The sequence below is a fragment of the Rhipicephalus microplus genome, unplaced genomic scaffold (assembly GCF_043290135.1).
Source record: "Rhipicephalus microplus isolate Deutch F79 unplaced genomic scaffold, USDA_Rmic scaffold_49, whole genome shotgun sequence".
In the NCBI taxonomy this organism is placed as follows: domain Eukaryota; kingdom Metazoa; phylum Arthropoda; class Arachnida; order Ixodida; family Ixodidae; genus Rhipicephalus; species Rhipicephalus microplus.
In genome coordinates, this window is record NW_027464622.1 from 1,347,808 (window position 1) to 1,375,806 (window position 27,999).

The 27,999-nt window shown below is 42.5% G+C and overlaps 1 protein-coding gene across 2 annotated transcripts in view; it reads right to left on the reverse strand.

Moving 5' to 3' along the window:
- LOC119161110 (nonsense-mediated mRNA decay factor SMG7) overlaps positions 1–22,942 on the reverse strand; it is a 176,892-nt gene extending 153,950 nt beyond the window's left edge. For both annotated transcript variants that reach the window (XM_037413449.2, XM_037413448.2), the window contains exons 1-4: positions 22,776–22,942; positions 22,223–22,254; positions 7,252–7,430; positions 6,219–6,290 (exon numbers count right to left, since the gene is read on the reverse strand). In XM_037413449.2, the coding sequence (XP_037269346.2) occupies positions 6,219–6,290; positions 7,252–7,430; positions 22,223–22,254; positions 22,776–22,804 (312 nt within the window). In that variant the 5' untranslated portion in view covers positions 22,805–22,942. The remainder of the gene's footprint in view (positions 1–6,218; positions 6,291–7,251; positions 7,431–22,222; positions 22,255–22,775) is intronic.
- Between the last annotated feature and the right edge of the window lie 5,057 nt (positions 22,943–27,999).

Sequence of the window (27,999 nt, forward strand, 5' to 3'; positions counted from 1 at the left end):
CTAGCCTTGCTATTTTGCTTCGGTTTTCTTTGTCAATGTGGTGTTTTCCTTTTTTTTTTTTCTATTTCCTTCAGAAATGAGTGGTGGTTGACGGCAGTTTACGATAGGCTTTAAGAAAAAAGTTATCGATGTCGAAGTGCACGGCAACCTGGCGGCACAACGGAAATTCAGTGCATCGGAGAAAAGTGTCCGATATTGAAGGAGCCAAAAGCAGCGAATCACATTCTGCAGAAACAAAAAAAAAAAAAAAAAACTTTGTTTCCTGAACAGACTGCAGTAAACCCCTAACTGAAAACGCTACTCGCCGAATTCGTCCGGGAGCTGCGTGGAAGGTCGCTAGCCATAACAGCAGGGTGAATCCGCGTGAAAGCTATTGAGATCGAGCGCGGCTCTGGGCTCATGAGGGTGCAATTCAAGGGCTCGCCACTGTGGGTGCGCCAATTGGTGAAGTGGAAGAGCTTTGCGCTGAGGCGAGGTACTCCGATGTGCCAAAAACTGCCCGAAAATTTCGATAAGCTGGTCGAGTATCAGCGCTTCGTCACCAGGCTTTGTCGACAGCAATGCTACATGATGGGACACAAGGACAACGCTGACAAAACTCCAATCTGGTTCGATATGCCTTCGAACCGGACTGCGACCGCTTAAGAATCCGAGCAAATGAGGCTCTTGACAACGGGCAACGAGCATTCACGATTTACAGTGATGCTCATGTGTACAGCCGATAAAAATAAGCTGCTCCCTGAATCATTTTCAAGAGAAAGCTACGGAAAAAAAGACTTTTCCTGGGATGTTGTCCTGAGAGCAAACGAAAATAGGTTCATGAATGAGTCCCCCATGCTTGAGTAGATCCGGCCAGTGAGGAATCGGTGACCTGGTACGCTTTTTCAGCGACCAAGCATGTTGGTGCTCGACGCATTTCGAGGCCACCTCACGGCCGATGTAAAGGGAGGTCTGTCCGAAGGCAAGACGCACCTTGTCGTGATCCTCCAGCCACTGGACGCTGTGCTCAATAAACCCTTCAAATATTGTGTGCGCGAGCTCTACAATGAGTGGATACTGGGCAACAACCCCAAGAACCCCGCTGGTCGCCTACGATGTCCACAACTCGCGACCGTTTGTGGCTGGGTGTCGTCAGCTTGGAAATCTTTCCCGGAAAAGATGGTGCGCAAGTCCTTCCGCAAACACTGCATCAGCAAAGCATTGAATGGAACGGAGGACGATGTACTCTGGGACGTGACTAGCGAGAAACAGACATCATCGGACTAAAGTTCGGACGAGTCTGAGTGACAGCACTTTGTGGCCTTCTGGCGTAAGATAAGACTACATAAGATAGGTGCCAAAATAAAAAGAAACATCACTACAGTGCAGCTGGTTGTGTTGCATATTTATCAAAGTAAGGGTTCACGGTGATACTTAGCAATTTTTTAAGATTTATTTTTCAGAGATTCAAAGTTTCAGAGATTCAAAGTTTCAGAGATTCAAAGAAAAACCGACTATATGTCGGTTTTTATGGTACCTTTACCATGTTCCAGACCCCAGCCTCCTGTGTATAAGAGTTGATGTCTGATAAAAACGTCTGCCAACTTTCCCTTCTGGCCTGTCGGCATGTTCTCCTGTCTTGAGACTATTTTTATCTAGGCATCAAGATTCTCAGCTGTCGGTGAGTCCTAAAGCAGCTTCCATGCTTTGTTTTGTTGTTTGCGTGCATTTTGACAGTCAGTGTTACACCATGGGACACGTCGTTTTACGGATAATCCAGATATTTATGGGATGCACTTAGTTACAGCATCAGTCAAAAAAGCAGTACAGCTGCATTTGTGCTTGATCCATATATGTCAGTCTAACTTAAACTAGTAATCTTATAAGACTGCTCTTCTTGGCTTTTTCAATGAGCCACTTCGAAAGCTGTGGAGGGCTTGCTTCCGAAGTGGCTCACTGAAATGAATGTCCGACATTCATTTGATTGTGGTGTGCCTAAAAATAAAGGAAGGCAATCACTTGCGTAGGGATTATTGATGATTTCGCATTAGAGTTGAAGTAGAAGCGATGGAAATACAATACTTAAGTCTATCAATGCGTTATGAGTAGGTATTGCTAGCGAGGCTATGAAATGCAGGCTTTTTTTAACTTAGGAGACATGCATGAAAACAGAAAACAAACTGTTCAATCAGGTGACCTCGCGCACCACAGCGGGAGTCACCCCACAGACTGCCATGTGCGTCAAATCTCCAAGGAGAAGATTTGGTTCTGGAAGTTCGTCTAATATAACTGTAATTTGTGTTTTTTCAGTTGGTGGTGTGAAGGTATGTAAACAGAGCAAATTGTGACCAATTCGTTGATAACCGCTCGGACGGCTATCGCCTCAAGGGATGCTTGAAGCGGTAAATTGGTACAGGTTGTTCCTTGATTAACTATAATGGCAACACCACTGGATGACGAAGCAGAATGTAATTGCTGTAGTGGGAATGCCTTCCGGCATTTTGGAGCAGCCATTGGAGCAGCGAAAATCGGCTTTTGGAGCAGCTACCTCTGTGTTTGTAGCACAGGCGGGCTTTCCAAGACATACACAGGGGAAGAAAATTTAGCTTTAATTTAGTTTAATGCCCCTGCATTTACATATTCATTTATGCAGAAGCAGCAAGCCAGCAAAATAAGCACAAAAACTAAACAGAAAAAGTAGGATTATGTACAGAAGCTGTGACATAAGATAGCAAAGGATTTTGTGAATATATTTTTTACCTTGGTAGGCATTGTGTGAATTTCGTCTTTCAAGCTTGCTACAGAATCACGTTTGCTACCTTGTCCATAAATTTTAAAAATTTTACCATTGTAGGACATGAACTTTCGCCTTTACTGCCAGTGCGCGGTCTTACGTAAGCTTGATGGGTTTTTGTCGTTGTTGATCTCCTGGTTGCGAATGCAAACTGCATCACGCACGCTGTTCTTGGTTCAGTGCATGAGTGCGAGCTGCTCAACGCCGCATCTTCATGTCTTGGACCAACTGGCTGCAAGAACATACCGAACGGCAGGATAGGCCTAATCGACGTTAGATGTGTTTCAGTAGCGGTCGCGTATTACTTTTAAGTAACGGTTGGGTACAAAATCAACGAAACTCTTTGCGGTGGCTGCACTTGACAGGAAGGGACACATATCATTAATGAAAACAAGAATGGCCTATGTAGTGCTCGAATAGTGATGGTTCGCGATTTGATTGCAATGTCTTGAAATCGGGTGCGCGCCCATGAAATCGAATGATGGTGTTTTTCCGTGCGCGAAATTCCGGACGTGGTTCGACGCAGTTTCTGTGTAATGCGCATAATCGCGGCAGTGTTAGAAGTAGGTGACGAATTTCCGCGATGGAGCTTACTTTGTTAGACCTCCCCCCCTCCCTTTTTTTTAGCTTGTGTTCATTTCTTTGGCCGCACATGTCTTTGGACTTTTTTTTTCACATTTGAAAATTTATATGATTGTAAGCAACACGCATCGCATGCTTCAGTTCTCCGACACGCGAGCATGCATGCTCAACTTGTTTTGCGCAATAGCAGGCCTTGAAAGAGGTTCTTTTGGTGTAAGTGCTCTACCACTTATACTATAGTGCGGATATTTGCGACTCCCGCGACACACGTTACAGGTGGTCTATACTATAAACGGAAAAGAGAAGATGACAGGACAGATAAAGAATGAGAGAGAAAGATGAAGACGAAGGGAGAAAGACAGATAGAAAAAGGCGACTGTCGATTTCCCCTAAGTGGATCAGCCCAGGGGCGCAGTCTATGTGAAGCTGAGGCAAAAGGGGTATGTTGCCTCCGCTGGCGGGCTTTAAAAGTACAACCACCCAGTATTGGCTCAACTCCCCGGATCCCCTTTTCCCCGGATACCGCGATGCCTCACACAGCTAAGTGTGGGAGGGAGTCCACCCCAACCCCCTCCCATTAGCTCAGGTCCGTTGTGTTACCCCACACCGAATGCCTGCTTACGCAGACGCCCCTGCGGGGAGAAGTAGAATGCACCATGCTTCTGCAATAACAATTCTGTGACAGCCTTGTTCGTCTTAGCCACACTACAAGGTGCCATCTATCCAGACTGTCAGGGGTGATTTATGATTACGCCTTCGGCATGCTATGTCATTGGAGCATCAGCAAACCTGCTGAAACAATTAGGGTGATTGCTCGGCGGCTTGACCTCGTGGCTGGAGTCTCCTCAAATCAGATATAAATACCGAATTCACTCGCGTAAAAAAAACTGACTTTTTTTTTTCAAAACACGGAGCAGATTTGGTAGTGCACTTATTATGCGGGAAAAATTTTATTAAGACTTTTTCGGGATGAGCAAAAAATGCGGTAATGCAATACAAAAAAAGTTAGAGATCGCTTCGCCTTTCGCAATGGACATATGCATACACTGTTTGCAAGTAGCTTCTTTGTTGCTTTTCACTCATCTTCGGTGGTTGATTGCGCAATCTTCTACAAGCTGTCCCCACGTCGCCTGCGCACGCCATAAAAGCGTTTTGCGCTATCTTTTCTCGCAATTGTTTGAACGCAACAGTGGTATCTGCTGTGATCTCGAGGGCGCTCAGAAGCGTGCGCTACAACCTACTTTGCCAACTTCGCAGCAACCTCGCACAACGACCACAATGATGTCGTTCACACTGTAGCAAGTAACCAATATTGCAGCAAGTGACCCCCGAAGCATCAATACAAACCGTCGATAACAAGATTAATGACAAAATGCAGCCGCCACCTCGCTTCCACATAAGAAGTTCCTGTACGTGCGGAGAACAAGCAAAGAGAGAAATGAGAGTGCTACCATGTTGTGGTAATCGTCACGATCTTTTCTGGGCAACAAGTGATTTGTTCTGGTTATCACGAGCCTGCAACGCGATAGTGATGAATGACCCTTCACGACAGCAATTCCTGTCGTTGCTCGAAAATCGCGTGCACGTCATTGGGCCTTAAAGTTTCGTATTTGCAAGAAGCAGCTGTCGGTTGGTGCGGGCAGTTTGGTGACCTTCGCTTGCTGCGTACTTATCAGCTGTGACGTCTACACTCGCACTGTTCATGAACCCTGCAGTAGCGTATAGATAAAAAAGACTGAGAACGTGCCGCACACAGGTAGAAAGAAAAACAATACGGCATGCTGCAACGGGTGATAGGGGGGAGAGAGAGAGAGCGGAGGTGGCCGGGGCAGGCATAATAGTAAAAACGGATGAGATCGAAAGGGTAAGGAGATGCTAGGTGTCAATTAGCAGGACTGCAGCGGATGAATGTGGGGTGTGTGTTTATTACGCGGGGGGAAAAAGAATCCAGATTTTGACGACTGAAGTTGGGGGTGCTTTTATTATGTGAGTGCATTAATTACATGAGTAAATACGGTATCTGGGGTTTTACGTCCCAAAACCAGAATATGATTATTATAAACACGGTCAGAGAGAGCTCCAGAATTGTTGACGAGTTCTTTAACGTGTACTGACATCGCAAGGCACATGGGCCTCTCGCATTTTGCCTCCATCGAAATGAAACTATCACAGCTGGGATCGAACCCACGACCTTTGGGTTAGCAGCCGAGCACCCTAACCAGTACACTACCGTGGCGGACCACAAAGCAGATATCGCCGGTAGCCATAAGAAAAGGTGGATTTGCGAGATAGGAGCGAAAACGTAAAGCCTATCCCATGAGTAGTTTAACTTTCAAAGAAGTGTACATTCCGTAAAGGCCCATGAAAGCCCAGACTCCTTCTAGTATCTGGTAACATGGTAACGTAAAGAAGTATACGTACAAGCTAAAAGCCTCCATTATTGCGCACATTGTCTGGAATTTTTCTCAAACTTAAAACAGGACATTTTTTACACCTTGTTGCAATGAAAGTTCCTATCCAACATTTAATAGCCACTCTTGAGTGACAGCTTGAACTTTCCCAGTGTAGTGAAACTCTGATGTTTCACACAACTATCAGATCAGATCCCCTTAGCCTTTTCAAACAGTACTTTCATTTCATTCTGTATCCCCTGTAATTTGCACATTCCTTTATATGACATCTGTAAATGCAACGGCCACTATTTGTTACTTTTTTTTTTACAGTAATCATCAATTACACAACACAGCAATACATGCCCTTTAACAACTGCTCTATATGAAATAATCTTTTATTAAGCAACTGCTACATTCCAAAGAAATAAGAACATATCAAAAAGAAAGGGTGCACAGAAAGAACACAGTACCTGGAGATAGAAGCCACTGGCTGTCTCCAATAATGTAGACAGCATTGAGTGGCATTCTCCATTTGCCCTTTCCTAGAAAACAGGATATGCAGGCAATTAGCACTAAAAAGTGTTAATTTCACAAAATGTGTGTATCCGCTCACTGAAAAAGCCTGAAAGTAGGCACAGCTCTCATTGCAAGAGATCACATGCCTGTGAGCACACTTCAGATTAGCTAGCCTCAGTCGGTTATTAACTGATTCGTAGCATTAACCATTTCAAAGCAAACCTGGGCCTATTAAAGATATTGCAATAGAAGATTCCAGGTTGACATCCCTGATGTGCTCCTGAATTTAAGGACATGGAGTATTCTGCCTCCAAAAGAAGGAGTCTAGTGTGCACAGGAGTGAAAATTGCAACATTGTGCCCAACACCACAATGCCCCAACCACTGAACCTCCATGCTATCACTTGTCTGGGTATGCAATGGTACTTTTCAACTTTTACAAATGTAGTCACACAATACAAAAATACCAACCTATGATAGTATCAATCTTATTTTAAATCAGTTATCTAACTAGCAAGTAATCAGTGTTAGTGGTACTACACAAAGTTTTGGGTTCAAATGTAAAAGCTTGCCCAGTAATGAAGACCTGCTGTAACTGTGTAGCTACCCCGATAGTTACTGTCCAGTACTTGTTGTGCCCTGTACAACAAGCCTATTGTGCCTTTGCACTGTAAATGTAACGAAAGCAGTGAAACAGCTAACATTGGATGTCGAGGATAGCCAAAGAGCTCCAAGTGTCTGCGCAGCCTGGCAGCATCGCTTACACTCTTTAGGTCCAGCAGCAAATTAGCAGCATGATTACCAATGGTCCCATTTCTAGATGTACTAATCACCACATGAAGATTCAATGGACAACGACAAAAGATTTTCCAAACAGATGGCCACTCAATGTGGATACAAACTAATGGTACTACGTACTGCATTAACATTTACCACATATTCACCTGTGGTACCATCAACCAAACTTGAACAAGTGTGTCCCACATACCTTTTTGTCAGTCGATTTGACTTGGAATGCTGCAATAGGATTCCTAAAAGCACTATTCCATAGCTCCTGCTCTAGTTTCTTGTCCAGGGCAAATTCCAAGTCTGTTAGGAGCAACTCTTCCAACAGCAAACAAAGCCGTGTACGAAGCTTGAAGGCCCTTGCATTTCGAGGATTGTCTTCTGCAATTTATGTGAAATACAAAATTCTTAACACGCTTCTAAGTAACTCACAAAATCCGACAAATTGCATGCACAGCTGAGGATACATTCCAATCTGCTGTAATTAAGAAAAGGGTGCCACAGTTGCTGAACTGTCAGTTTAATGATAGATGTGATAAAAAAAAAGTTTTGTTAATCTGTAGCCTCGGGCAATGAACTTTTTTGCTGCATATATAGGCTTTTATGCTGATTTCAAATATGAAATTAGTTTAACAATAAGCTGTGCAGTTTTCGTTTTGTGCCATAATGTGTGAAGTATAGTTCATTAGGGACTAACTTTTTATGCCACTAAACATTTATGGTCCTGAGCCATTAATGGCTCACATTGCTCCATATTACGGGGGTATGGTAGGGTGAACCCCCCAGGAAATCAAATTTGCAATTTCGACATCTAGAAATCCCCTATACCGTGAGAAACAAACCTGCAGAAGCCCGACGTCGAGCGGCTGCTCCAAGCGGTTTAAATGCTGTGCCGCCGAAATGCGCCGCACGCCCTCTTGCGTAAGCAGTATGCCCACGTAAACCTTTTTGTGTTTTTCAAATTGCAGTTTTTTAATAATTTTTTCCAGCTTCAATGTACCTTTTCTCAAAAAGTACTCAATCGATTTCAATGAAACTTCGTATGCGTGAGCTACAAGTTAGAAACATCCTGAACTAAAAGAATTGCTGATTTCATGAAAAGTAAAGCTGTAAAGAAATCATACAACAATACGCACTCTCTGTGGCCTTGTGCATGCAGTAATTTTATTTTTTCTTGCAAAAACTTCATAAAAAATGTTATAATTTTTTTAGTTCAGATGTAACCTAATGATTGATCAATATGTGGGGTTTAACGCCCAAAAACTACCCTATGATTATGAGAGACACCGTAGAGGAGGGCTTTGAAAATTTCGACCACCTGAGGTTCTTTACGTGCACCTAAATCTGAGCACACGGGCTTACAACCTTTTCGCCCCCATCGAAAATGCAGCCGCCACTGCCGGCATTTGATCCTGCAACCTGCGGGTCAGCAGCCAAGTACCTTGGCCACCAAACCACCACCGTGGGGCCAGATGTAACCAACGAATCTGTACAATAACGCGGCTGAACATCATTACATTCTTTTTGGTAGTTGGAGAGAAAATGTGCATTGAATAGATGAACCCCTTTTAAAATTTGGGAGTGGAACATAGGACGAATAATAGGCCACCTAGGCATAAAAAAATGGGTGTCACTTGATACCCGGGGCCTTTTTTGTCTGCACGTTCAATTTCATGGGAATACTTGCAGCCATTTCTAACATATTACGCTCTGACACATACCATTTACCCTACCATCCCCCTTACTGTATAATGCAAATAATTATCAATAGAGTGCACATAAGGCATTTTATAGTACAAAAAACTTGTAATGTAAGAATTCTTCAGCACACACTGACTGCTTGCTTCAGGTTCATAATATTTATATACAGGTAATACGAAGTTCTATAGAAAATACTTCTACCCTTCACATGTTAGGAAATATGTGGGCAAAATTTCATCCTGATCTGGCTATCAGAGGTACCAAAAATATGATGTCTGAATCTCAAGAAGCTGCCCAAAAATGGATTTTGATCTTGAGAAAAGCACATTTTAAAGGTGTATATCAACGCTCATCTATGCGGCAAAGATATGTTTTTAACCCATTAAGGTCCATGCAGGAACTACTGGTTAGATTTTATAGATATCGCACATTTAATTAAATGCAATAAAAATAATGCGTGCAAATTTTTATATGAACTTTCTCAGAAGTTATGACACTTTACTTTAAAAGTATGCTGGACTCTCAACATAGTAACAGGAAAACTGGTCTGATGCAAGAATAGAGAGTACGCTAGGACCTTGCCAAACAAATACCGAAGTTATCTTGGCCCGTGTAACTTATTGAAGCACCTGAGCTTTATGGAAAGTGTGATGCCACACTTCTAACAATACTATTTCAATGTATCTTGGCAGACCTTCATAGTTTTCAAGCTTCTTGGGAAAATTCCCGTATGGATAGAGGATAACAGTAAGCCCAGCAGACGCTGACTATCCCTAGAACCTTCTGCTGGGTACAACAAAGCTTCGTCAGTGTCTTGCTATTATTCAACTAAACGACAATATTCAATGCGTAGAGGGTCTGCTGAAACCTCCAGTTCAGTAGCAGGCCCTGTCTGCATTGTCTTCGGCTATTTTGTTCATCTAGGTAAATGAAGGCTGATGCCGCTCTTTCACAGGGATCAAAATTTTGTAGATCATAGAGCTCAGCTCCTTTAATGCCATTGTTAAAGCTGCTGAAGAGGGTTAAAAGTGGCACTACATTTTTTTTTTATTCAGTGGATAGCTGCTTGATTACAGAGCATAGCGACTACACATTGTCGTTGTTCGTCGATATACCAACTTTGCTACTGTGTTCAGCGTTTACGAAATACAAATTGTCTTCTGGATAAACACAGAAACTAAATTTCCCACAGTCCTTTCATTCCATGTTCTTTATCGTTGGCAGAGAGCATTCATTCGTACCATTGTCATTCCACTCCTGCTCCTAGGGTTCAGCGTTAGGGTCAGAAGTAACATTGAAAACATCAACGAAAGCTTATATATTCACAGCCCCATCTGTCGCAGCCTCGTAAGTCTCGCAGCCTCGTGAGTCTACAAAGTACACCCACATTTCATTAGACCTCAAAACAAAACTATGCTTTCTATACACTTCTCACGCTTTGCAGGGATTATTTTGTTCTTGCTGAAACACGAGCAACCCACTTTTTCAACATATAAATTGTGAAACCTCATTAGAAAAAGGAGTACTGACCACATGCCTTTTACCGACTTTAGTTTTCCTGAAGTTTAACGACTCGCAAAACAGACAAAATAAAACCGAGTCTATATACCAAGTCATGATTTTCTTGCTGCAAGCTTCGGCATCTGAAGTTTTAATGAGCAAGGTCTGAATGTTCTTTTGCTTGATTTCTATTCCCGAAAAAGAAAGTGTACTTTGTAAAACAGAGTGGGCTTTAATGGGCTAAAATGATTTCTTCCATCAAAAGAGCGTGGCAATCAGTGTTATTTTGAGTATGTGGCTTTAGGGAACTCATGCAAAATGCAATGGAAAGCAGTCAGGTGACAATTTCTAGGGCACTCTAGACAATGAGCTCTTTTTCGTTTTTAATAGCCACCTTGTGCTCTGTAAAAGTGATTTTAACCCACTATGAGTTTATTACAATTTTCAGTTGCTTTTTGTGTGTGTGTGTGTGTGTGTGTGCGTGTGAAAGTAGAGAAACTAAACATGTGAAAGCAAATGAAATAAAAAATGTGTAATTTTGGAAAAACTTGTATTTTTTGACTCGCCTGTCCCCTTAAATACAACAATATTAACTTTATTTCCATCAATATAAAGTTGATAGAAAGGGTAAGAGTAAGAGCAATTATCCATTTGAATAGGCTCTTATCTCCTTATACATCAGATTTAGGCTAAGGGGCAGGTGAACACCTGATGCCATACGTAATTATATTCGTCATTACTGATGCAAATGTAGATTACACACATACACATGACACTACAAGTATAGTGATTATATATGACAACGATTAAGGTTATTCTGACATACAAAATAGCAAAATGCAAAAATAACTACCAGAAATACAATACCCTAAACGTACAATACTCTAAACAAACATTTTCACAAAATAACAACTAAATAACAGTCACAATAGCTGGTATACACAAACAAAGGCAGGTTATATTAGTAATTTTTTGTAAGGGTGTGAAGGTATGATAAGGAATCCATAGTGAAAAAAAAAAAAAACAAAAAACGTATGATGTCGTTAATTTCAAAGCCTGCACAAATCCATTCAATTACCCATGATGGTCTATGATAATGAACCCTTTGCTGTTCAGTTTGTTCTTGTTCGAGGAAATGTCCAATGCAGTTTATGATAGTGAGGATAGTGAGACTTGAAGGCGCATAGAAGCTAGCAGTAAAATAAAGGATAAGTGTCTTTTTTGCTATATATTACAATTCATTTACAGCATATAGACCCATTCCATGTTTGTATATACAGGTAGGCCGATGTCGACATTATGGGTAAAATTATTGTGACGTCCGAACGTAACTTCCGCCATAAGCGCTGAGGGCTGCGATGTGCGCCAACAAAATGACGTTGTGAGATGCCATAAGCGTTGTGAAAGCCATAAGTGCTGAGAGCTGCGATGTGCGCCAACAAACAAAACTAAGTTGTGAGACGCGACTCACATCCAACCGCAACTCAGTTCGTCGGTATACCGTTTTTTTTTTCTCTTCTCGTTGCTTGACTGAGAACAACACCACATGCACCACTGAAAACCCAGCAGAAATTGCAGAAGGCAGAGCGTCTTTTGCCTACCAAGACAGCGCCACCGCATTTTCGTGACGCAAGTCCAGTGGAATTTGTCTATAGGTGTAAGGTGAAGATGTTGATAGTGCCACGGTAAGTAAACAAGCAATTAATTACATGTCTCTTAGGCCACTTAAAATTAATATGCAACTCTGTTATGCAGAACTGAAAACTTTTTTTTTATACTAACTGCATTTTATTGTTCTGGCCCACAGAGTAGATTAAATGAAAATACTATAAAGCACGGTAAATAATTGTGAGTTAAATCTCAAGCCTTATACATCATAACACAAGATTAGCTGTGAGGGAGCATTCTTGACAGTTTTGTAACTGATAACTTTTCTACTTGTACACTTAAACTACCACTGTCAGTAACCAATTACATGTGCAATTACTGTGCTTAACTTCAGGGCCAACTACAGTAAACAACCACAGTCACGCCCCAAAGCAGAAGCCTTGTCAATATGCTTGTTTGGACAGGCACGCCCTGAACTAAGCGTTTGTTTCTTCTTAAAGGGCCACTCACCAGGTTTGACAATTTCGAGCTGACAAGAGCAATGCATAAATGAGGCGTTCTTGATCATGTCTACCAAAATTTGCAACTCTACGCACCACGGAAATGGGTCAAATTTCAAGATGAACGCTGCTCCTCCTTCCTTTTGCGGGCGCGCGCCCAGAGAATGAGGGCATGACGTGCGCGTATGAATGGCCCTACGTACACGGCAATGTAGTGACGTTGGTCCTCTACATAGACGACTATGCTCTGACGTTGCCAACAGTGGCACGTGACATGGCGAAAATTATTTCACACAACATGTGCAGTTTATGTACTTGTTGCTTGAAGAGATTAATAAATCTCTAAATAAATAATGAGACGCAATAAGGAAATGTGAGCGTTCTTTTTTTTTTCATTTTTTTTTTCCCCGTCAGCTGCAACGAGATGCGGAGCTCATGTGCCGGCGTTTCGCATGCGTTCGTGTCCCCATGGTCGCGGTCAGCGCATCGAGCAGACGACAGCCGTGGAACGCTCCTACGCGTTCGTGCGCTCAATTCGCTTATCTATTCTACCGCATCTAAGCCAGCGTTTCTGAACCATCCCACATAAACAGGCAGTCGAGCTCAAAACAACGCTGGTCAACAACAACAAAAAAGCCCACTCGCGTGCACAAGGGTTGGGCTTGTTCGGGCACGTCATGCGCACGTGACCTCTTAGTCAGATGCCGGAGAGGGTAGCGAAGAGATTTGGCTTGCGAAGGCTGAGCGGAGGAGCGGCAAGTGTTCCAAGCTCATCTCCTCTCATCCTCGTTTCGTGCCGCTTCTCTCAGCTCGTAATGAACCGATCCAAAAAATTTTTGTGACAAAATGTTCCTGATCGAACACCCAACAACTCAGCTCGTAATGAACCGATCCAAAAAATTTTTGCGACAAAATGTTCCTCATCGAACACCCAACAACTTCCACAGTCTAACTAAAATTTGATATGCGGCCTGGTGAGTGGACCTTTAATGACCGGTCAAGTGGTCTGTACTGCCAACGTTAACTTTTTGTACCTTGAAACTTCACGTTTCTAAATGGCATGAGTGCCACCACATCATAAAAATTATGGCCACTGAGTTTAGAATTCCAATTTTCAAATGTAGTGGACAGTTTTCAAATTTGATATTAAACTGCACTGAACCTGCATTGGATAGGTCACAGACAAAACGACACCTGTAAAATATCAGCGACAGCTTTCAACTTCAACATTTATTTCACTGCCCAAATATTTCAGATCATGAGTGCAAAATTTTTGAGTAGTGCCATTACCTACTAAGAAGAAAAAAACTAATTTTGTCAGCCTATAACAAAGGTGTCACAAACTAGCAAACCGATATCAAGAGTGATGGCATGAAAAAGCCATAAGCAGAGCACAGACTAGCAGATGACAGACACAAGTGCCTAATTTACATTGTAGGGTCCCTTGCTATGCATGTCGTTACATTTACAACATGGTACTATTCAATATCATAATGCCAAAATATATTTCGATAGTTACTAGTATAATAAAACACTATCTTTACTGCACTGGCACTCTGAATGCAACCCGTCACAAAGTGGTAAGCAGTGCAGCAGACTATTCGGTGCCTAATTAGTAGTACTCATACTTTGTTTCTAAATAAAAACAAGACCTTGCATAAATTAAATTCCATGACCACAATAAAGCGTAACCATAATAAAGGCTCACTTCAAGCAAAAGTTTATCAGGGCTGCAGGGAACCGCTATCACAAAGCAAACACAGATAGTATCCCTAGCACTTGTTTAGAACTGCTCGGAATCACGTGTAGTATTTTGAAGAAGTAGCTTTATCTTAAGTGTTCACACTAATGATGCTAAAATTTAAAAGGTTGCACAAAAACCAACTACACATTCACAAGTGAGAGTACAAGGACAAGCGCAATCCCTGTGCCCTCACTTATAAGCAAGTCTTTTTTTTTTTTTTCACACAACCTTTTAAATTTCATTGATATGTGGTGTTTAACGTCCCAAAACCACCATATGATTATGAGAGACGCTGCAGTGGAGGGCTCCGGAAATTTTTACCACCTGGGGTTCTTTTACGTGTACCCAAATCTGAGCACACGGGCCACTTTTTAAATTTCAAGCATGTCGAACACACTAGGTCAAGAACGAGATTTACTCGATGATAATAAGCACTGAAGGAGTGGAAGTGTCACCGTATTAATACTTTTCTTTGAAATAACAGTCCAGAGTGCCGAGAACACTTTTGCCATGAATCTACAGAAATGACAGCAAATGAGTTATTGTGGACCACAACAAGATAATGAGACAAGTAGCCAATTAAATTAAACATCAAAACACGACAAGAGCAATGATAGACAGTACTCCTCAGTACCCTGGAACCATTATGATTCCTGCTTACAGAAATGAGTAACTGGAGGGAAAAAAGGCAGTAAAAATAATTTGCACAAATTATTTTTGCACAAAAATAATATATTTACACAAATAGTAACCCTAAATATTTATTCAGATGAAATTTGCTTTAAGAAAACATCATTTAGATCTGAGCTAGTTTATCAGAAAGTTTGGTTGTCCTCGCACAGCTCCCTCCAGTTGCGAAAAAAGCAGTGCACTAACTTAGAGGTGTACAATGTGACACAAGCTGCCGATGGCAGTGGCCTGAACAAAGTCTGCAGCACTTATGGTCTTATATTATCGACACTTCCCTCAATTAGCTAATCTGGCGTACGGACAGAGTAGTTGCTTTCGATGCATGCACACCATAACATAACGTTTAGCGGAAATGGTTACTTCAATCAATGCAGTTACCTCGCAGGAGGAGTAAAAGAAATTGGTGTAGAAATTAAATCTGCAAAGCCCCAAAGCTGGCTTGAGTTCTCTTTTTGTCTGATGCAACAGTACTCCCGATTGGAATTAAAGATGCGCACACTGACATTTGTGACTTGTTAAGCGGTGCGATGTATCTATATCTCAAAAGCAAGAAGAACGATCTTGCATGTAATAACACATGGGAAGACGTACCCACTAATTGCCAGGCATGACGCATTGGTAAGTGCTGCAGCAAATATTGTAAACATTCTTAAATCATAGAATGCAATTCACCAGTGCCTCTCAAGTGAAAAGTGTACAATATTATCAGTACTGACATACAAGGCTGAAACTTGGAGCAAAGCAAGGATACTTAACAAGTCAGTGAGCAAAAGAACAAAAATTAGGAGATCAGAAGATGGTAGAATGGAACAGAGGAGAAACAGTGGTAGCCAATATTCAGTGGGGACAAAAGGACCATGGACCTCGGCTGTAAGCCATGTAATGCATGAGACAGTCTCTTGTTTGTTAGAGCAATTGAGTGGTTACCAAGTTAATGGGAAACAAAGCTCAGAATGGCAGCGAGTTAGTTGGGGTGATGAAATCAAGAAGTTCATCGGTACAAAATAGAATCGGCTTGCATAAGATATGGTATACAAGAAATAATTAAAGAAGCCTGTGTAATGCTGTGGACATAAATAGGCAGAGTCATGATATTCGAAAAGCTTTTTAAATATTTTACAATGGCTGAGGAAAAAAAGAAAAAGACTATAATGTATTTTGCTTATGATACTGTCGATTCTAGGGAGCAAAGTCAAATTCATGACCTAAAGAATTTCTCATAATTATGACCTGTTCTTGGGTTTTACATAAGACGGCAGACTCCAATGAAGGAAAGAAGTGTAGATTTAAGGGCTCGTTTTCTTTGTTAGACACAATATTAATGAGATCTAACAGACAATAATGTCAAAGAAAGTATAGGGGATATTATTAGAAGTAATTTTAATGTATATGTGAAGAAAGAAAGTGGATGAAATGATAATTTGCCGTGGGCAGGGACCAAACCTGCGACCTTCGAATAACACATCCAATTCTCTACTAACTGAGCTACCACAGCGGTTATCCCCCGCCCCCTTTATGTGGTATGTATATGCATCAAATGTGAGAGTGTCAGTCAGTGCCACTAGTAGCCATGGCGGCGAGTGTGGCAGCCTTTAAAAGTAGTACCAGTTGCAGTAGGATGCCTTAACAGCTCCATTTACTGAAACAGTATTACACATATCGTCAGCCCCACTTCACCAATGATTTCAAATGTTCTCTCAAAGCAGGCAATGAGGGCATCATATGAGGTCTCTTATTCCTCATGCGTGAACACAGTAGAGACGCTCTACCTACGAGGTGCCACAGAGCTCTCTTCTTTTTCATGAATCGTTACTAGCAGTCCTAATAATAGAAATATGGTCGCAAATTTAACCTCTTTAATATACGTTACCTTTCCTCCAGCTACCTGATTAATTAGATTTTCTCTGTAGTTTATAGCATCACTATTTGACATGTTTGCAAACCTTACCCTGTTCCCTGTTCTACACACTGACGAGTCAGATGGCAGTTTTGGTGAAATTTCTGTTCACACAAAGTTCACACACACATAAAAAGAGAAAAGATGGGTTTCGCTTTATTGAAGTCAACTTGTTAACACTGAGCCAATGGACGTCCAACCTAAGTTGATTTTACTGTTCCGTTTAAAGCTAGTTTTGTTTAACCAGAGTCAACTATAACACAGCTGGCTATAATATTAGGCACTTGATATATCACTACAGGAGAATTACTGTATAAGTACTTACAGCTGGGTGAGTAAATACGAATTCCTATTCACTGTCCAAAACATAAGACTACAAAACAAGAAACAACATGAGCACATGCATCACCTTTTCTTCTTTCCTAAGTCCCGGTGCTATTGCCTGATTAATATGAACTAATAATTATGCCTTGGTACTTCTACAATACATGAAAAAAAATAATGTGGACCGAGTCACAAGGCAAAAATGGCATGCATTTCATGAAGACAGCAAAGAAAAAGACATGGGTGCTATTTTCATGTCCTTGTTAAGTGCATGCTGTGTTTTTCCCTTGCAATGATGATAACCTACTAATTAGCTAATTATGCTTTATATGTGTACAGCATACCATGCTATCCAGAACAGTAAAAACCCCCCTGCTGGTGCACCAGGCAGCCCTGAAATGATTTTTTGAAGTTTTGTCACCGTTTAAGCTAGACAGGGTGTTTAACAATTTGCTTTTTCAAAATTCCCTGACTTTTTCAGGTTTTCCACGATGATTTAAAGCAAATTACATGACCGTTATGTGTGCTTGGAAAACTCTATGCACTAGAAACAGACCCTCGAACAGACCCTCGAGTGGTAAAAAAAAAATCAGGCGCTGTTATAAAATAAGAAAATAAATGTACCAAAAGTGCTGAGAATATCCTGAGCATGTGTGGCAAATATAAAAAAAATATGTATATCTGGCCAAAATAATACCTCAACCGGGGTCCCCACGCAGCGTGTTGGGAGTATCCAGGCAGAGTAAGCTTCACCACTGGGGCGACGCGTCACAGCCCCTGGAAGCCCGCCTGTACCCTGTTTAGCTACCGGTGGGTGGCCGGCCGGCACTGGGGATCGAACCCCGCACCTCCCGTAGCTGAAGCGGACGCGTACGTGCAATGCCACAGCTACGGTCAAAATAATACCTCTGAGCTAGAGAGTCAGCACATTGGATGTTTGGCAGAATGCAAACACACGAGTTAAAATTAACTGCAGCTGAAAGTTCAAAGGAGCCCTCGACAGTCCAACAACAAAGATGAAACTGCTAGGAAATGTAACAGTGGCACCATCTCGTGGCATCTTTGTTAAAGCAGGACGCCTGAGCCCGGCAGTTCCTGCCACTGGAGTATAATCTAGTTCAGTATAATAGTTACAGCCAAGGCCCTTTAGGGTGTAGATTAGATTAGATCAACCTATATTTACTGACTCTATACTATTTGTAATGTTGATTGGATCTGATACAACCTGAATTATTGTATTTACTACTGATTTGTATCCCCACCCGAATTGTTTACTTTTATTATATACTTTTGAGTGAAAAAATAATAAATATATACTATTCGTGTATTCTGTGCACCATGTGTTGACAATGACTAACAACGTCGCAAAAACGGAGCCACACTGCGTACTTTTGCTTCCTCTTTCTTTTTTCTACGATGAGCACATGCATGTTGATGTTTTCTTTCTCTGGGCTCTGAGGCTTAGAGTTTGAAAAAGTCCTCAGATGCCTGCAATAAAAGCTAGGGGTAGCATTTAATGATGACGTTCAAATGCGTGCCAGCAAAAAGGAATCTACCTGGTCGCAACAACTCCCTAGATTCCACAAATTTATCCCAGATGCCGGCTAGTTACCTTCATTTGTGTACTCTTTTACGAACATAACGCTAAAAACTAATCAGAAGTTTAATAATACGATCTCAAGAAACTGAAACGAGAAATTTAGATGAAGTTACCCAACCCTACCCTTGAAACAAGAGCTACCAGCAATAAGTGCGTAGCTGAGGACATTTTCTCCTGCATCGCGAATAATAATAATGCTAGTAATAATAAGGCATAACATAGCGTGGCAGGCCTTTCCTAATATAAGTTCTATCCGAACCAGAAGGTCTTCAATCTGAGCCGACATCATAGTCAAGAAAAACGTGCACAAATTTACCGACATCTGTGACATTGTGGTAGGAAAGTAAGATATGCTGTACGACATGTAGAAGAAACAGACGTCGATTGATTGATTTATATGTGGGGTTTAACGACCCAAAACCACCATGTGATTATGAGAGACACCGTAGCGGAGGGCTCCGAAAATTTCGACCACCTGGGGTTCTTCAACATGCACCCAAATCTTAGCACACGGGCCTACAGCATTTTCCCCTCCATCGAAAATAGAGCCGCCACAGTCTTTTTCGATCCCGCGACCTGTGGGTCAGCAGCCGAGTACCTTAGCCACTAGACTACCGAACAGTTATAAAAATACTGAATTGCCAACATGGAATCTAAGGAACGCTTTATACAAACGAAGGACAAGTTGCCGAGCGAACATTTCCACGATATTTTTTACGCTTTAGGCTGCCACAATTTTGACAAGTACATCGGCGAGACCAATGATTTCAAGAAAAGAGTTAAAAACAACACGAATATGATGTCAGGAAACAACGCGTGACCTCATATGCTCTCGCTTAACACATGGAATCTACAGGCTAACAAACTGACTGGTCAGGCGCATGTTATAACCAAAGAAAAGCTTGCATCTGCCTGTAGCTGGTATACCAGCACATACAGACAACTGTACTTACGCTGAACAGGAGTGATTGGATGCTTCGGGCAATGTAGTTCCGGTGCTTACGACCCGTACTTAGGCATACTTAAATACCTTGTGCTTTTCTTATGGCTATTACTGTGAACAAGGCTCCCTTAGGGGGTACCAAAACATCAGTAAATTTGTGGGGTCTCGAATTGGCGAGCGCCGCGCCCTTGGAGTGAAAGGACACAGCAGACATGGTCAGAACAAACCAAACCATACACACATTTATTTAACTAATTTTTGATCGAGAATATTGTCAGCCGAATTATTATAGCATCAATTGTGATCAACCCGCTAAGACATCCTTACACAACATTACTCAGCACGTATCAACATAACAAACACAAGAGCCCACAAAATGCGGCGTCGCCAAAGCTTGACTCACCGCGTGAGCCCCCGGCAGACGGCCCGTGGTGCCGTGCACCGGGGACACGCCGCGATAGCAACAGCTCACATCAAACGCCACGAGCCGAAGAGACCAGCTTATTTTTTGCGCGCCGCCACCAATGCTTGCCTACCGCCAGGGGTCACTGCCGGCACTACCGCTGTAACAACCATGATGATGTTGATAGCGGTGATCACCGCTTGCGTACTTGCCACCTGCTACCCGGTAGTTGTAACCCGAAACTCGGCTTTTGGGCGAGACAGGTGGGCCACGCAACGCAAGCAACTTTACAGGGGGTGTCAGCACCCCCACAAACTTTATATTCCTTTGGTAGGTGTATCCTTTCACGTCTACACTAATAAGCAACAGTTATGCACTGTTTTTTTTTTTTTTCCATGCATCTTCTTGCTGTTCACTGTAGTTGCAGCCGAAGGAGTGGCTTTTTAAGCCTTGATCAATGGTAATGTCTATTTTTGTGACTGCCGTCAGTTTCCATGACCACGCCAGATTTTTCAGAAATTCCCTGACTTTTCCCAGCTTTTCCAGAAGGGTACAAATTCCCTAATTTTTCCAGGTTGGTAGACACCCTGCTAGAGCATCACCAAAGCATTTGCACCACAACTTCAGCCACACGTCATGTACCAAGGCCGCTACAGGCCATTATATTTATACCCTCCTTCTAACCCTTGCCTCCTCAACTCATGAGACACACTGGCATCCTTGGCAATCGCAGCACTCTTATGAGTGCACTCGACAGTTTGAACTTCATTCAGTTATGGCCTTCGAGATTGCGCGCCGACAGGTTACGTGCAATCTCAAAGACCATAGCCCAGTGCATCCAGCAGCATGCACGTTGCCTGGCAACAGAGAAGAAGTTAGCATAGCAGTTGATACCAGTGCTACCACACTACCAGATGATACTATTTTATTCCTCTGTATGGTAACAACCTGCTATGGCAAGCAAACAAAGAATTCGAGAATGATCACCAATAAATGTAATCTCTGGCATTGTAGTGGTGTCTTCAGGGCTGAGGTTACAGCCGCAGACACATAAATCGTAGTGTTGACTGGATTGGGAGAGTGTGACGCTCATTGCAGCGACGAGCTGAAGCGATTTTGCTCACCAGATGCCTCACAAACATTACACAATGTTGCAACTAAGTTATGGATTGCTAGATACATGGTACACAACACAGATAGGGCAAATCATTGTGTTCAAGAAAAGAAACCTCGAGATAAATGCTGTCGCTCAGCTCAACACGGAGCACATACTAAGACAAGCAGATGAAACTCGCTGCCCACAGAAGGTTTCGTGACATAGACTGAGGTATCCAAAAAGATCGGTCAACAGGTGCTCCGCCTACTAGAACATTTTCACATGAAAGAGGTGCGAGAAGTTGAAAACTCATTCAGCTGAGCCACTGCGATCTGCAGCGATTCACATGTTTAAAGTCTTATGCTAAATTACACAGTTGACGCACACAGCTTAAATTGGCCTTCAAATGATCTTTCAGACTTGCTTTACCAGCCCACAGCATTTATATGAAATCGTCAAAACGGTTTCAGGGTTCTTTTAAGCCCTTTATCCAAATTCTTGGACACAAGCTAAGAAAGTGTTTTGTCACATAAAAAGCGTATTTTAAATCAATGACAAATGTTTCGGCAACAGAAGTCTCAAGAAAGACGCCAGTGTGCTCAGCATCAGTTGCAGTTGTTTTCAAAGGATCATGATCAGATATATCTGCCTCTTCAAAACAGCATCAAAGCTCCACCTTCTAGCTGCTCTTGCCGTTAATTGACTAACTAGGGCATTAATGGTCGAACAATCCAAAGTTTCATCCCCTCATACTAAAGGTAACACAGTTAACATGTACTTTTTGGCTTTACTAAAGAGAAAAAAAATGCAAAGAGCTCCAAAAAGGAAACCAAAGACTTGTAAAGTTATACATTCTCAAGTAGGTGTAACATTTCTGAAACGTACACACAAACCAATGACGAAACGAATGGACTCGGCAACTGACGCACAAGTTTAGGATATCGGACGAATAATTAGGACCACCAGGTGCCGAAATACAAAGAGACAATTTTACTAACGGACATGACTACTTTGACGGGTGCATAGAGCGACACTACGCAAAAGGCGCACCACGCCTACTTCCATAGGCCCAGTGAACGTTGTAATCTCGCATCTGTTCACGCAGAAACGCTGTGCGAGTACCAGCTGCGCAGTTTCAAGCGACTCCGCTGGGAAGATAAGACTTACCGGCTAGTGCTGACTTGACGGTTTCAACTTCCCTGGAAAACGAAAACAATACAATCAAGACCTGCAATCAAGACAGTCCAAGACCTGCGTTCAGACACCGAGAAAACTAACGCAATCGCAAACACAAAGTGGCTACGGCTACGAGGAGCGAACTCTGCTCTTCGTACCCGCAGTCACATATAAGGAAATTTCGACGGGCAGTGCCGCTCACTGCGGTGATGACAATCATGGCAAAATCACGCAAACACAGAAAGGATCACGAGTGGTGCAGAGCAGACACGGAGCGCGGGTTTACTGCGCTCGGTGCAGAGTGCAGCATTCGAACAGGCTAGCAACTGCGAGACAAGACATCGGCCACTCAGTCACGCGGCTGAATCGCTGCGCGAAAGGTTAACGTAGATCGGCTACCGAAATAAATGCATTAACATTGTAACTTTCCAAAAGTGAGGCCGCGATATACGCGCGCGGCTGTGGTACACAGCTATCGCGCCTCAATGGTGAACCTCGCGACGTTCGAAATTCGACACCGGCAACCGATGTAACGACCACTTACTCCAGTATTTCCGATACTGATGCCTTCATTTCAGCGACGTTAGGAGCGAGAAACAGCACGCGGGGGCAGATTATTTCAAATACAGCTGGCAATTCCGTACAAAAGATTCAAAAGACTAATTTCCATCTTCTGAGCGTTTACAAGCACACCCGAGAGCGCTAGGCTTTTTCAGAACCGCCAAACGCTGAAAAAAAGCTTAAGCTGTCTAGATGGCGCTAAATGTTTTACACCTAATTGAGCAAAAATAATTGCAATGTAATAACTTGTTTTCCGAATTTAAAAACAAAAATTTTAAAAGTTTAATAACAAACATGCACTTGTTGGCAAAAATAGTTACGGGTATGCATGACAAGTGGTGCGCTTTTTTTTTTTTTTTGAAGGAGTCCAGTTTGCATATTTTTTAGAACATGCGTGATCAAGCATGCAGGTGCTCCAAATGATAATTATATCACCCTTCTTACACGCTATTTTTTACAGTGCACTTTTAAAACATCAAATATTTAGGGAGTATTTGTACCATGAAGCAATAATCGGGATCTCGCTAGCTCACGTTTTCTTCCTTGACAACCTTTGAACCCTTTACGAAAGCTTAATCTTGTTATGACCTTGTTTAACTATGGCGCATATCAAGTGGGGGGGGGGGTATTGTGGGGATTACAAAATCTTTTGGCATAATTCTTCATCGCAGTGAGCCATAGCACCAAAAAAATGAATTGCTCAAAGTCCCTTGCAAGGGTGCAGGCTACGACACGCTTCTCCAAAGAATGGCGATCGTGAATGTCTGTCTACCATATACAAAATTATTTAGGCAGCGTCTTCTGCGGCGCAGCAGCCATCCCCACACAAAAGTGGCTCTTGCGCTGCATGAAAGTGACGTCACTTTAAAAAAAAAAGTTAACGTAAAGCTATTCAAGTGTGCAAATTATTACTTTATAATGCAATAAACTTACAAAAGTGTCATCAAACAAGTGTGTAACGTGTTTTTAATGTGAATAAATTAATTATTAACGCATTGTAGAAAAATGTTTGTTTTGTATAGTGCTTTTGTAATATTAGTATATATTGCTCAGTTTAACAACCGAATAAATTATTTGTTGGTTCATAAGTACTGTTAAAAGGAAAATAAGTTGATTGTTTGTTCTGTGCTCGAAGGTGCAGCGGGTTTGCCCCTGGTTTCGGTTTGGAGCGTATTTTGTTCCTACGGTCAGGTTCCTTTTGGCGTTGCATAAGTTTGTTGCCAGACTTTAAGATGATTGTTGCCAAATTGCCACTAAATTTGGCTAAAAATTTTTTTTGTAGTTGTGGCTTTTTTGTAAGAGTTTGGTGCTATCCGCGGTGCATTTCTTGGCTGAAAAATTTTTCGCCTGTAGTTGTGGCTTCTCTGTAAGAGTTTGGTGCCATCCGTGGTGCATTTCTTGGCTGAAAATGTTTTTCCTATAGTTGTGGCTTCTCCGTAAGAGTTTCGTGCTATCTGCGGTGCATTTCGCGAGTGCATGAGCGACGCTGGCTGTTTTAATTAACGGAATGAACTGAGCCTAGCAGAAGTCGAGCGTGGTGCTGCCGTGCAATTAAGAGGCCGTTTTAATTAACAGAATGAACCGAGCCTAGCAGAAGTTGAGCGCAGCGCTGCTGCGCAATTAAGAGGCCGTTTTAATTAACGGAATGAACCGCGCATTACAGAATTAGTTTTATTTACGAAATGAACCGCACCTAGCAGAAGTCGAGCGTGGCACTGCTGCGCAATTAAGAGGCCGTTTTAATTAACGGAATGAACCGCCCATCACAGAACTCGAGGCGCGTTCTCTTGCTGTGTGCGCAGCTGTGCGATTAAGATATCGCGTCCCAGTGTTAGGAATGACGGGGAAAACTGAATAAAGTCGCAGGAGGTGATGCGCTGCCCCCCTCCCCCCTTACTTTTCTTTTTTTTTTCTCTCTCAGCTGATCGTGTCGCGTCGACCACGCGCTATGACGGGGGACGCTACGCTTTCCCTAGCTGTGTCAGCACAAGACATATCGTTCGGACTCGTGTATACATGTGATGAATAAGCGTTCCAAGGCTGGTTAATCGGGGTATGTCGGATATGCTACAGCTATGTACGCCTGGAAGGCTGCTTTATCGAAGCAGATGGAGCGAATTAAGTGTGACTCGCGCGTACCTGTAAATGGGACCCGGCCGACGAGCCGCCGTCGCTTACAGGGCCCCACCCACAATAAGCACAAATTGTCTCTCAGCTCAAGAGCGCAGTATAAAACAATAGGGTGGGTACACAAGAATAAAATGTCAACAGCATTCGCCAAACACCGTGTGATAAATCTGCATCGCAACATCAACAGAGTGTTTCTTTGATAGACCGAGAGGAAATCGGTGGTCTGGTGTCAAATTAATGTGCATCCTTGCCTGTCGACAGAGTGTTTCTTTCGTAGACCGAGAGGAAATCGGTGGTCTGGTGTCAAATTAATGGGCATCTTTGCCTTTCGTTCGCAAAATATAGGCGTCCAGTGACGCTGTTCTGGTACCACGTCTACTGCGGCGCGTTTTTCTGTCGTCAGAGCCTCAATAAATGGCGCGAACAGCATTGCTTACCCAGTGGCGGAGGAAACGATGCAGTCAGCTGCATCGTTTTCGCTTACGGGCCTGGAGTTTTGTGTGTCCTTGTACGTCTCAGCAAGAAAGTGCATCGATTGTTGAACAAGCGTATAAATGTCCGATTCTGCGAGGATAATCAAACATTCGAAATCAAAGGAGGCGGCATTCAGGAAGATCAGTCCAATATGTGCTTAGGAGAAACTTGTTAACTTGTGTCGCCGACAGCACATTATTGTTATTGATTTCAGCAGTGCTCCGAGGGACGAGGATCTTTCAGTGCACTGCTAAAATCAAGAATGCGTTCCAACTTGTGTATGCAATTTTCAGTTTTCATGCAGCACATTACTGATCGCCTTATATAAAAAGTAAACAAAAAAGTCATTTATGTACGTGCTATGCATGCCACGTTAAGCTTCTGTGCCAACTATACCCTCGCACTGGATATTAAAATGTTTACATGCTTACACTCTGAAAAAGAGATGGTCTGCTTATTTCTTTCAAACAAATCTGGAATGTTGGCCATGTTGTCGCTTGTGCCTCTAGACCAGGTAGTCGTGTCTGGACCACCAAGCAAACCAGCTTGACCTCACTCATGCCCAGGGTCACACATCTTAATTCATGCGGCTACGATGTGCTGCTGCACTTCCACTAAGTATGAGTTGAATATGTTTGCAAGTAGACTGCCACATAAAGTACTTGCAGGTGCTCTTCGGTTTTCTTTTCTTTTTTTAGCGCATTATAGTGCAGCGATTGGTTCGCAGGTAGGACTTACAAACCTTGTACGGCTATAGACAGGGCTGACTATTGTAGCTTCGTATGCATGTAGAAACCTTTTCCAAGTAGAAAGGTTATTATCATCAACATAAGAGAAAGGTATACAAGCTGCTTTCATCCAACCTTTCTTCACAAATGAGATAAAAATGACTAACCCATTACTACTTGAACTACTAGCCATACTGTACAAGTTGCCATCAATTTAATCAATGCAACACGCACCATTAAAACCACACTAATTCATTAATTTCACCTGTGACGACAATGTTAGCACAGTCAGCATTAGGCTGGCAATCCTGGCACTGCACAAGAGCCTCTTTCAATGTTGCCTATAGCAGCTAGATTACAAAAGCACTACAATTTTGTCGAAAAACTCACATGATCTACGAAGTCTTCACGTCTCGCTATTGAGGTGACCAGGGCATGGTTGGAAGTGCTGCGATCATATGTCTGACTAAGGAGCTGAAGTGCTTGCTTCATGTGTGATGCCTGTATTGCGTTGATTTGCTTGCATCGGATCATTGCATTCATTGTGCACGATGACCTAAACTGATTCGACACATGCACCTTAATCTCTCATAACATAGACAGATTAAGAGATGCTCTTCTTGGCTACTTATTCCATAACTGAAGCTCAACAGTGGCAGGACAAAAACATGTGGGTCTAAAGGACCGGGCAAAATCCTCCTGATCTTATATGATGGTCTACTGACAAATTTTGTCGCCTCCTCACCAATGCCAAATTTAGTGTTAGTTATAAACGTTCGGCGATTTTAAACTTCCAGGTATCAGTTTTGTCACTTTATCTATCTCGGCTATTGATAAGGTAGCACATGCCTTACCATAAAAGCTTGTTCAGACTTTCGCTTAACTCACTTTATTACGAAGCCTATACAAATTGTAGGTTCTGATTTTGATGAGATAAACCTTGAAACTTCTTTTTCTGAGAGCCTTTTAGCTGTATGTTCTTCCCATTTTATTGAACAAAATTAGACGCCGCTCAAAACTACCAGAACTCATGATACGACACATACCTGTTACAAAAGTATGGTGTAGTAAATGTGCATTTTTGCCTCAAATACCAATAAAAAGAAGAAACGAAAATGTCTTTGTAGGTCTACACTGTACCCTATTAATCCTTGGGAATTCAGCAGCAAGTGATATGGATTACAGAAAAATGCTCAAAGCCTCAAGCCGTCAGTTGACGTGCTGTCCACTATCATCATCATCATCAGCCTGACTACGTCCACTGCAGGACAAAGGCCTCTCCCATGTTCCGCCAGTTTACCCGGTCCTGGGCTTGCTGCTGCCACTTTACACCCACAAACTTCTTAATCTCACCTGCCCACCTAACCTTCTGTCTCCCCCTAACTCTCATGCTTTCCCTGGGAATCCAGTTAGTTACCCTTAACGACCAGCAATTGCCCTGTCTATGCACTACATGCCCAGCCCATGTTTATTTCCTCTTCTTGATTTCAACTATGATATGCTTAACCCCGTTTTGTTCCCTGATCCACTCTGCTCTCTTCTTGTCTCTTAAAGTTACACCTACCATTTTTCTTTCCATTGCTCGCTGCGTCATCCTCTATTCAAGCTGAACCCTCTTTGTAAGTCTTCAGGTTTCTGCTCCATAGCTAAGTACCGGCTTGATACAGCCATTATATACCTTCCTTTTGAGTGATAGTGGCAATCTACCTGTCATAATTTGAGAGTGCTTGCCAAATGTGCTCCACCCCATTCTTATTCTTCTAGTTACTTCAATCTCTTGGTTCGGCTCCGTGATTATTACCTGCACTAAGTAGACATAGTCTTTTACTAAAAACTCGCGCTCAGCTTGACGACTTAACTCATCGCCGCAGAACT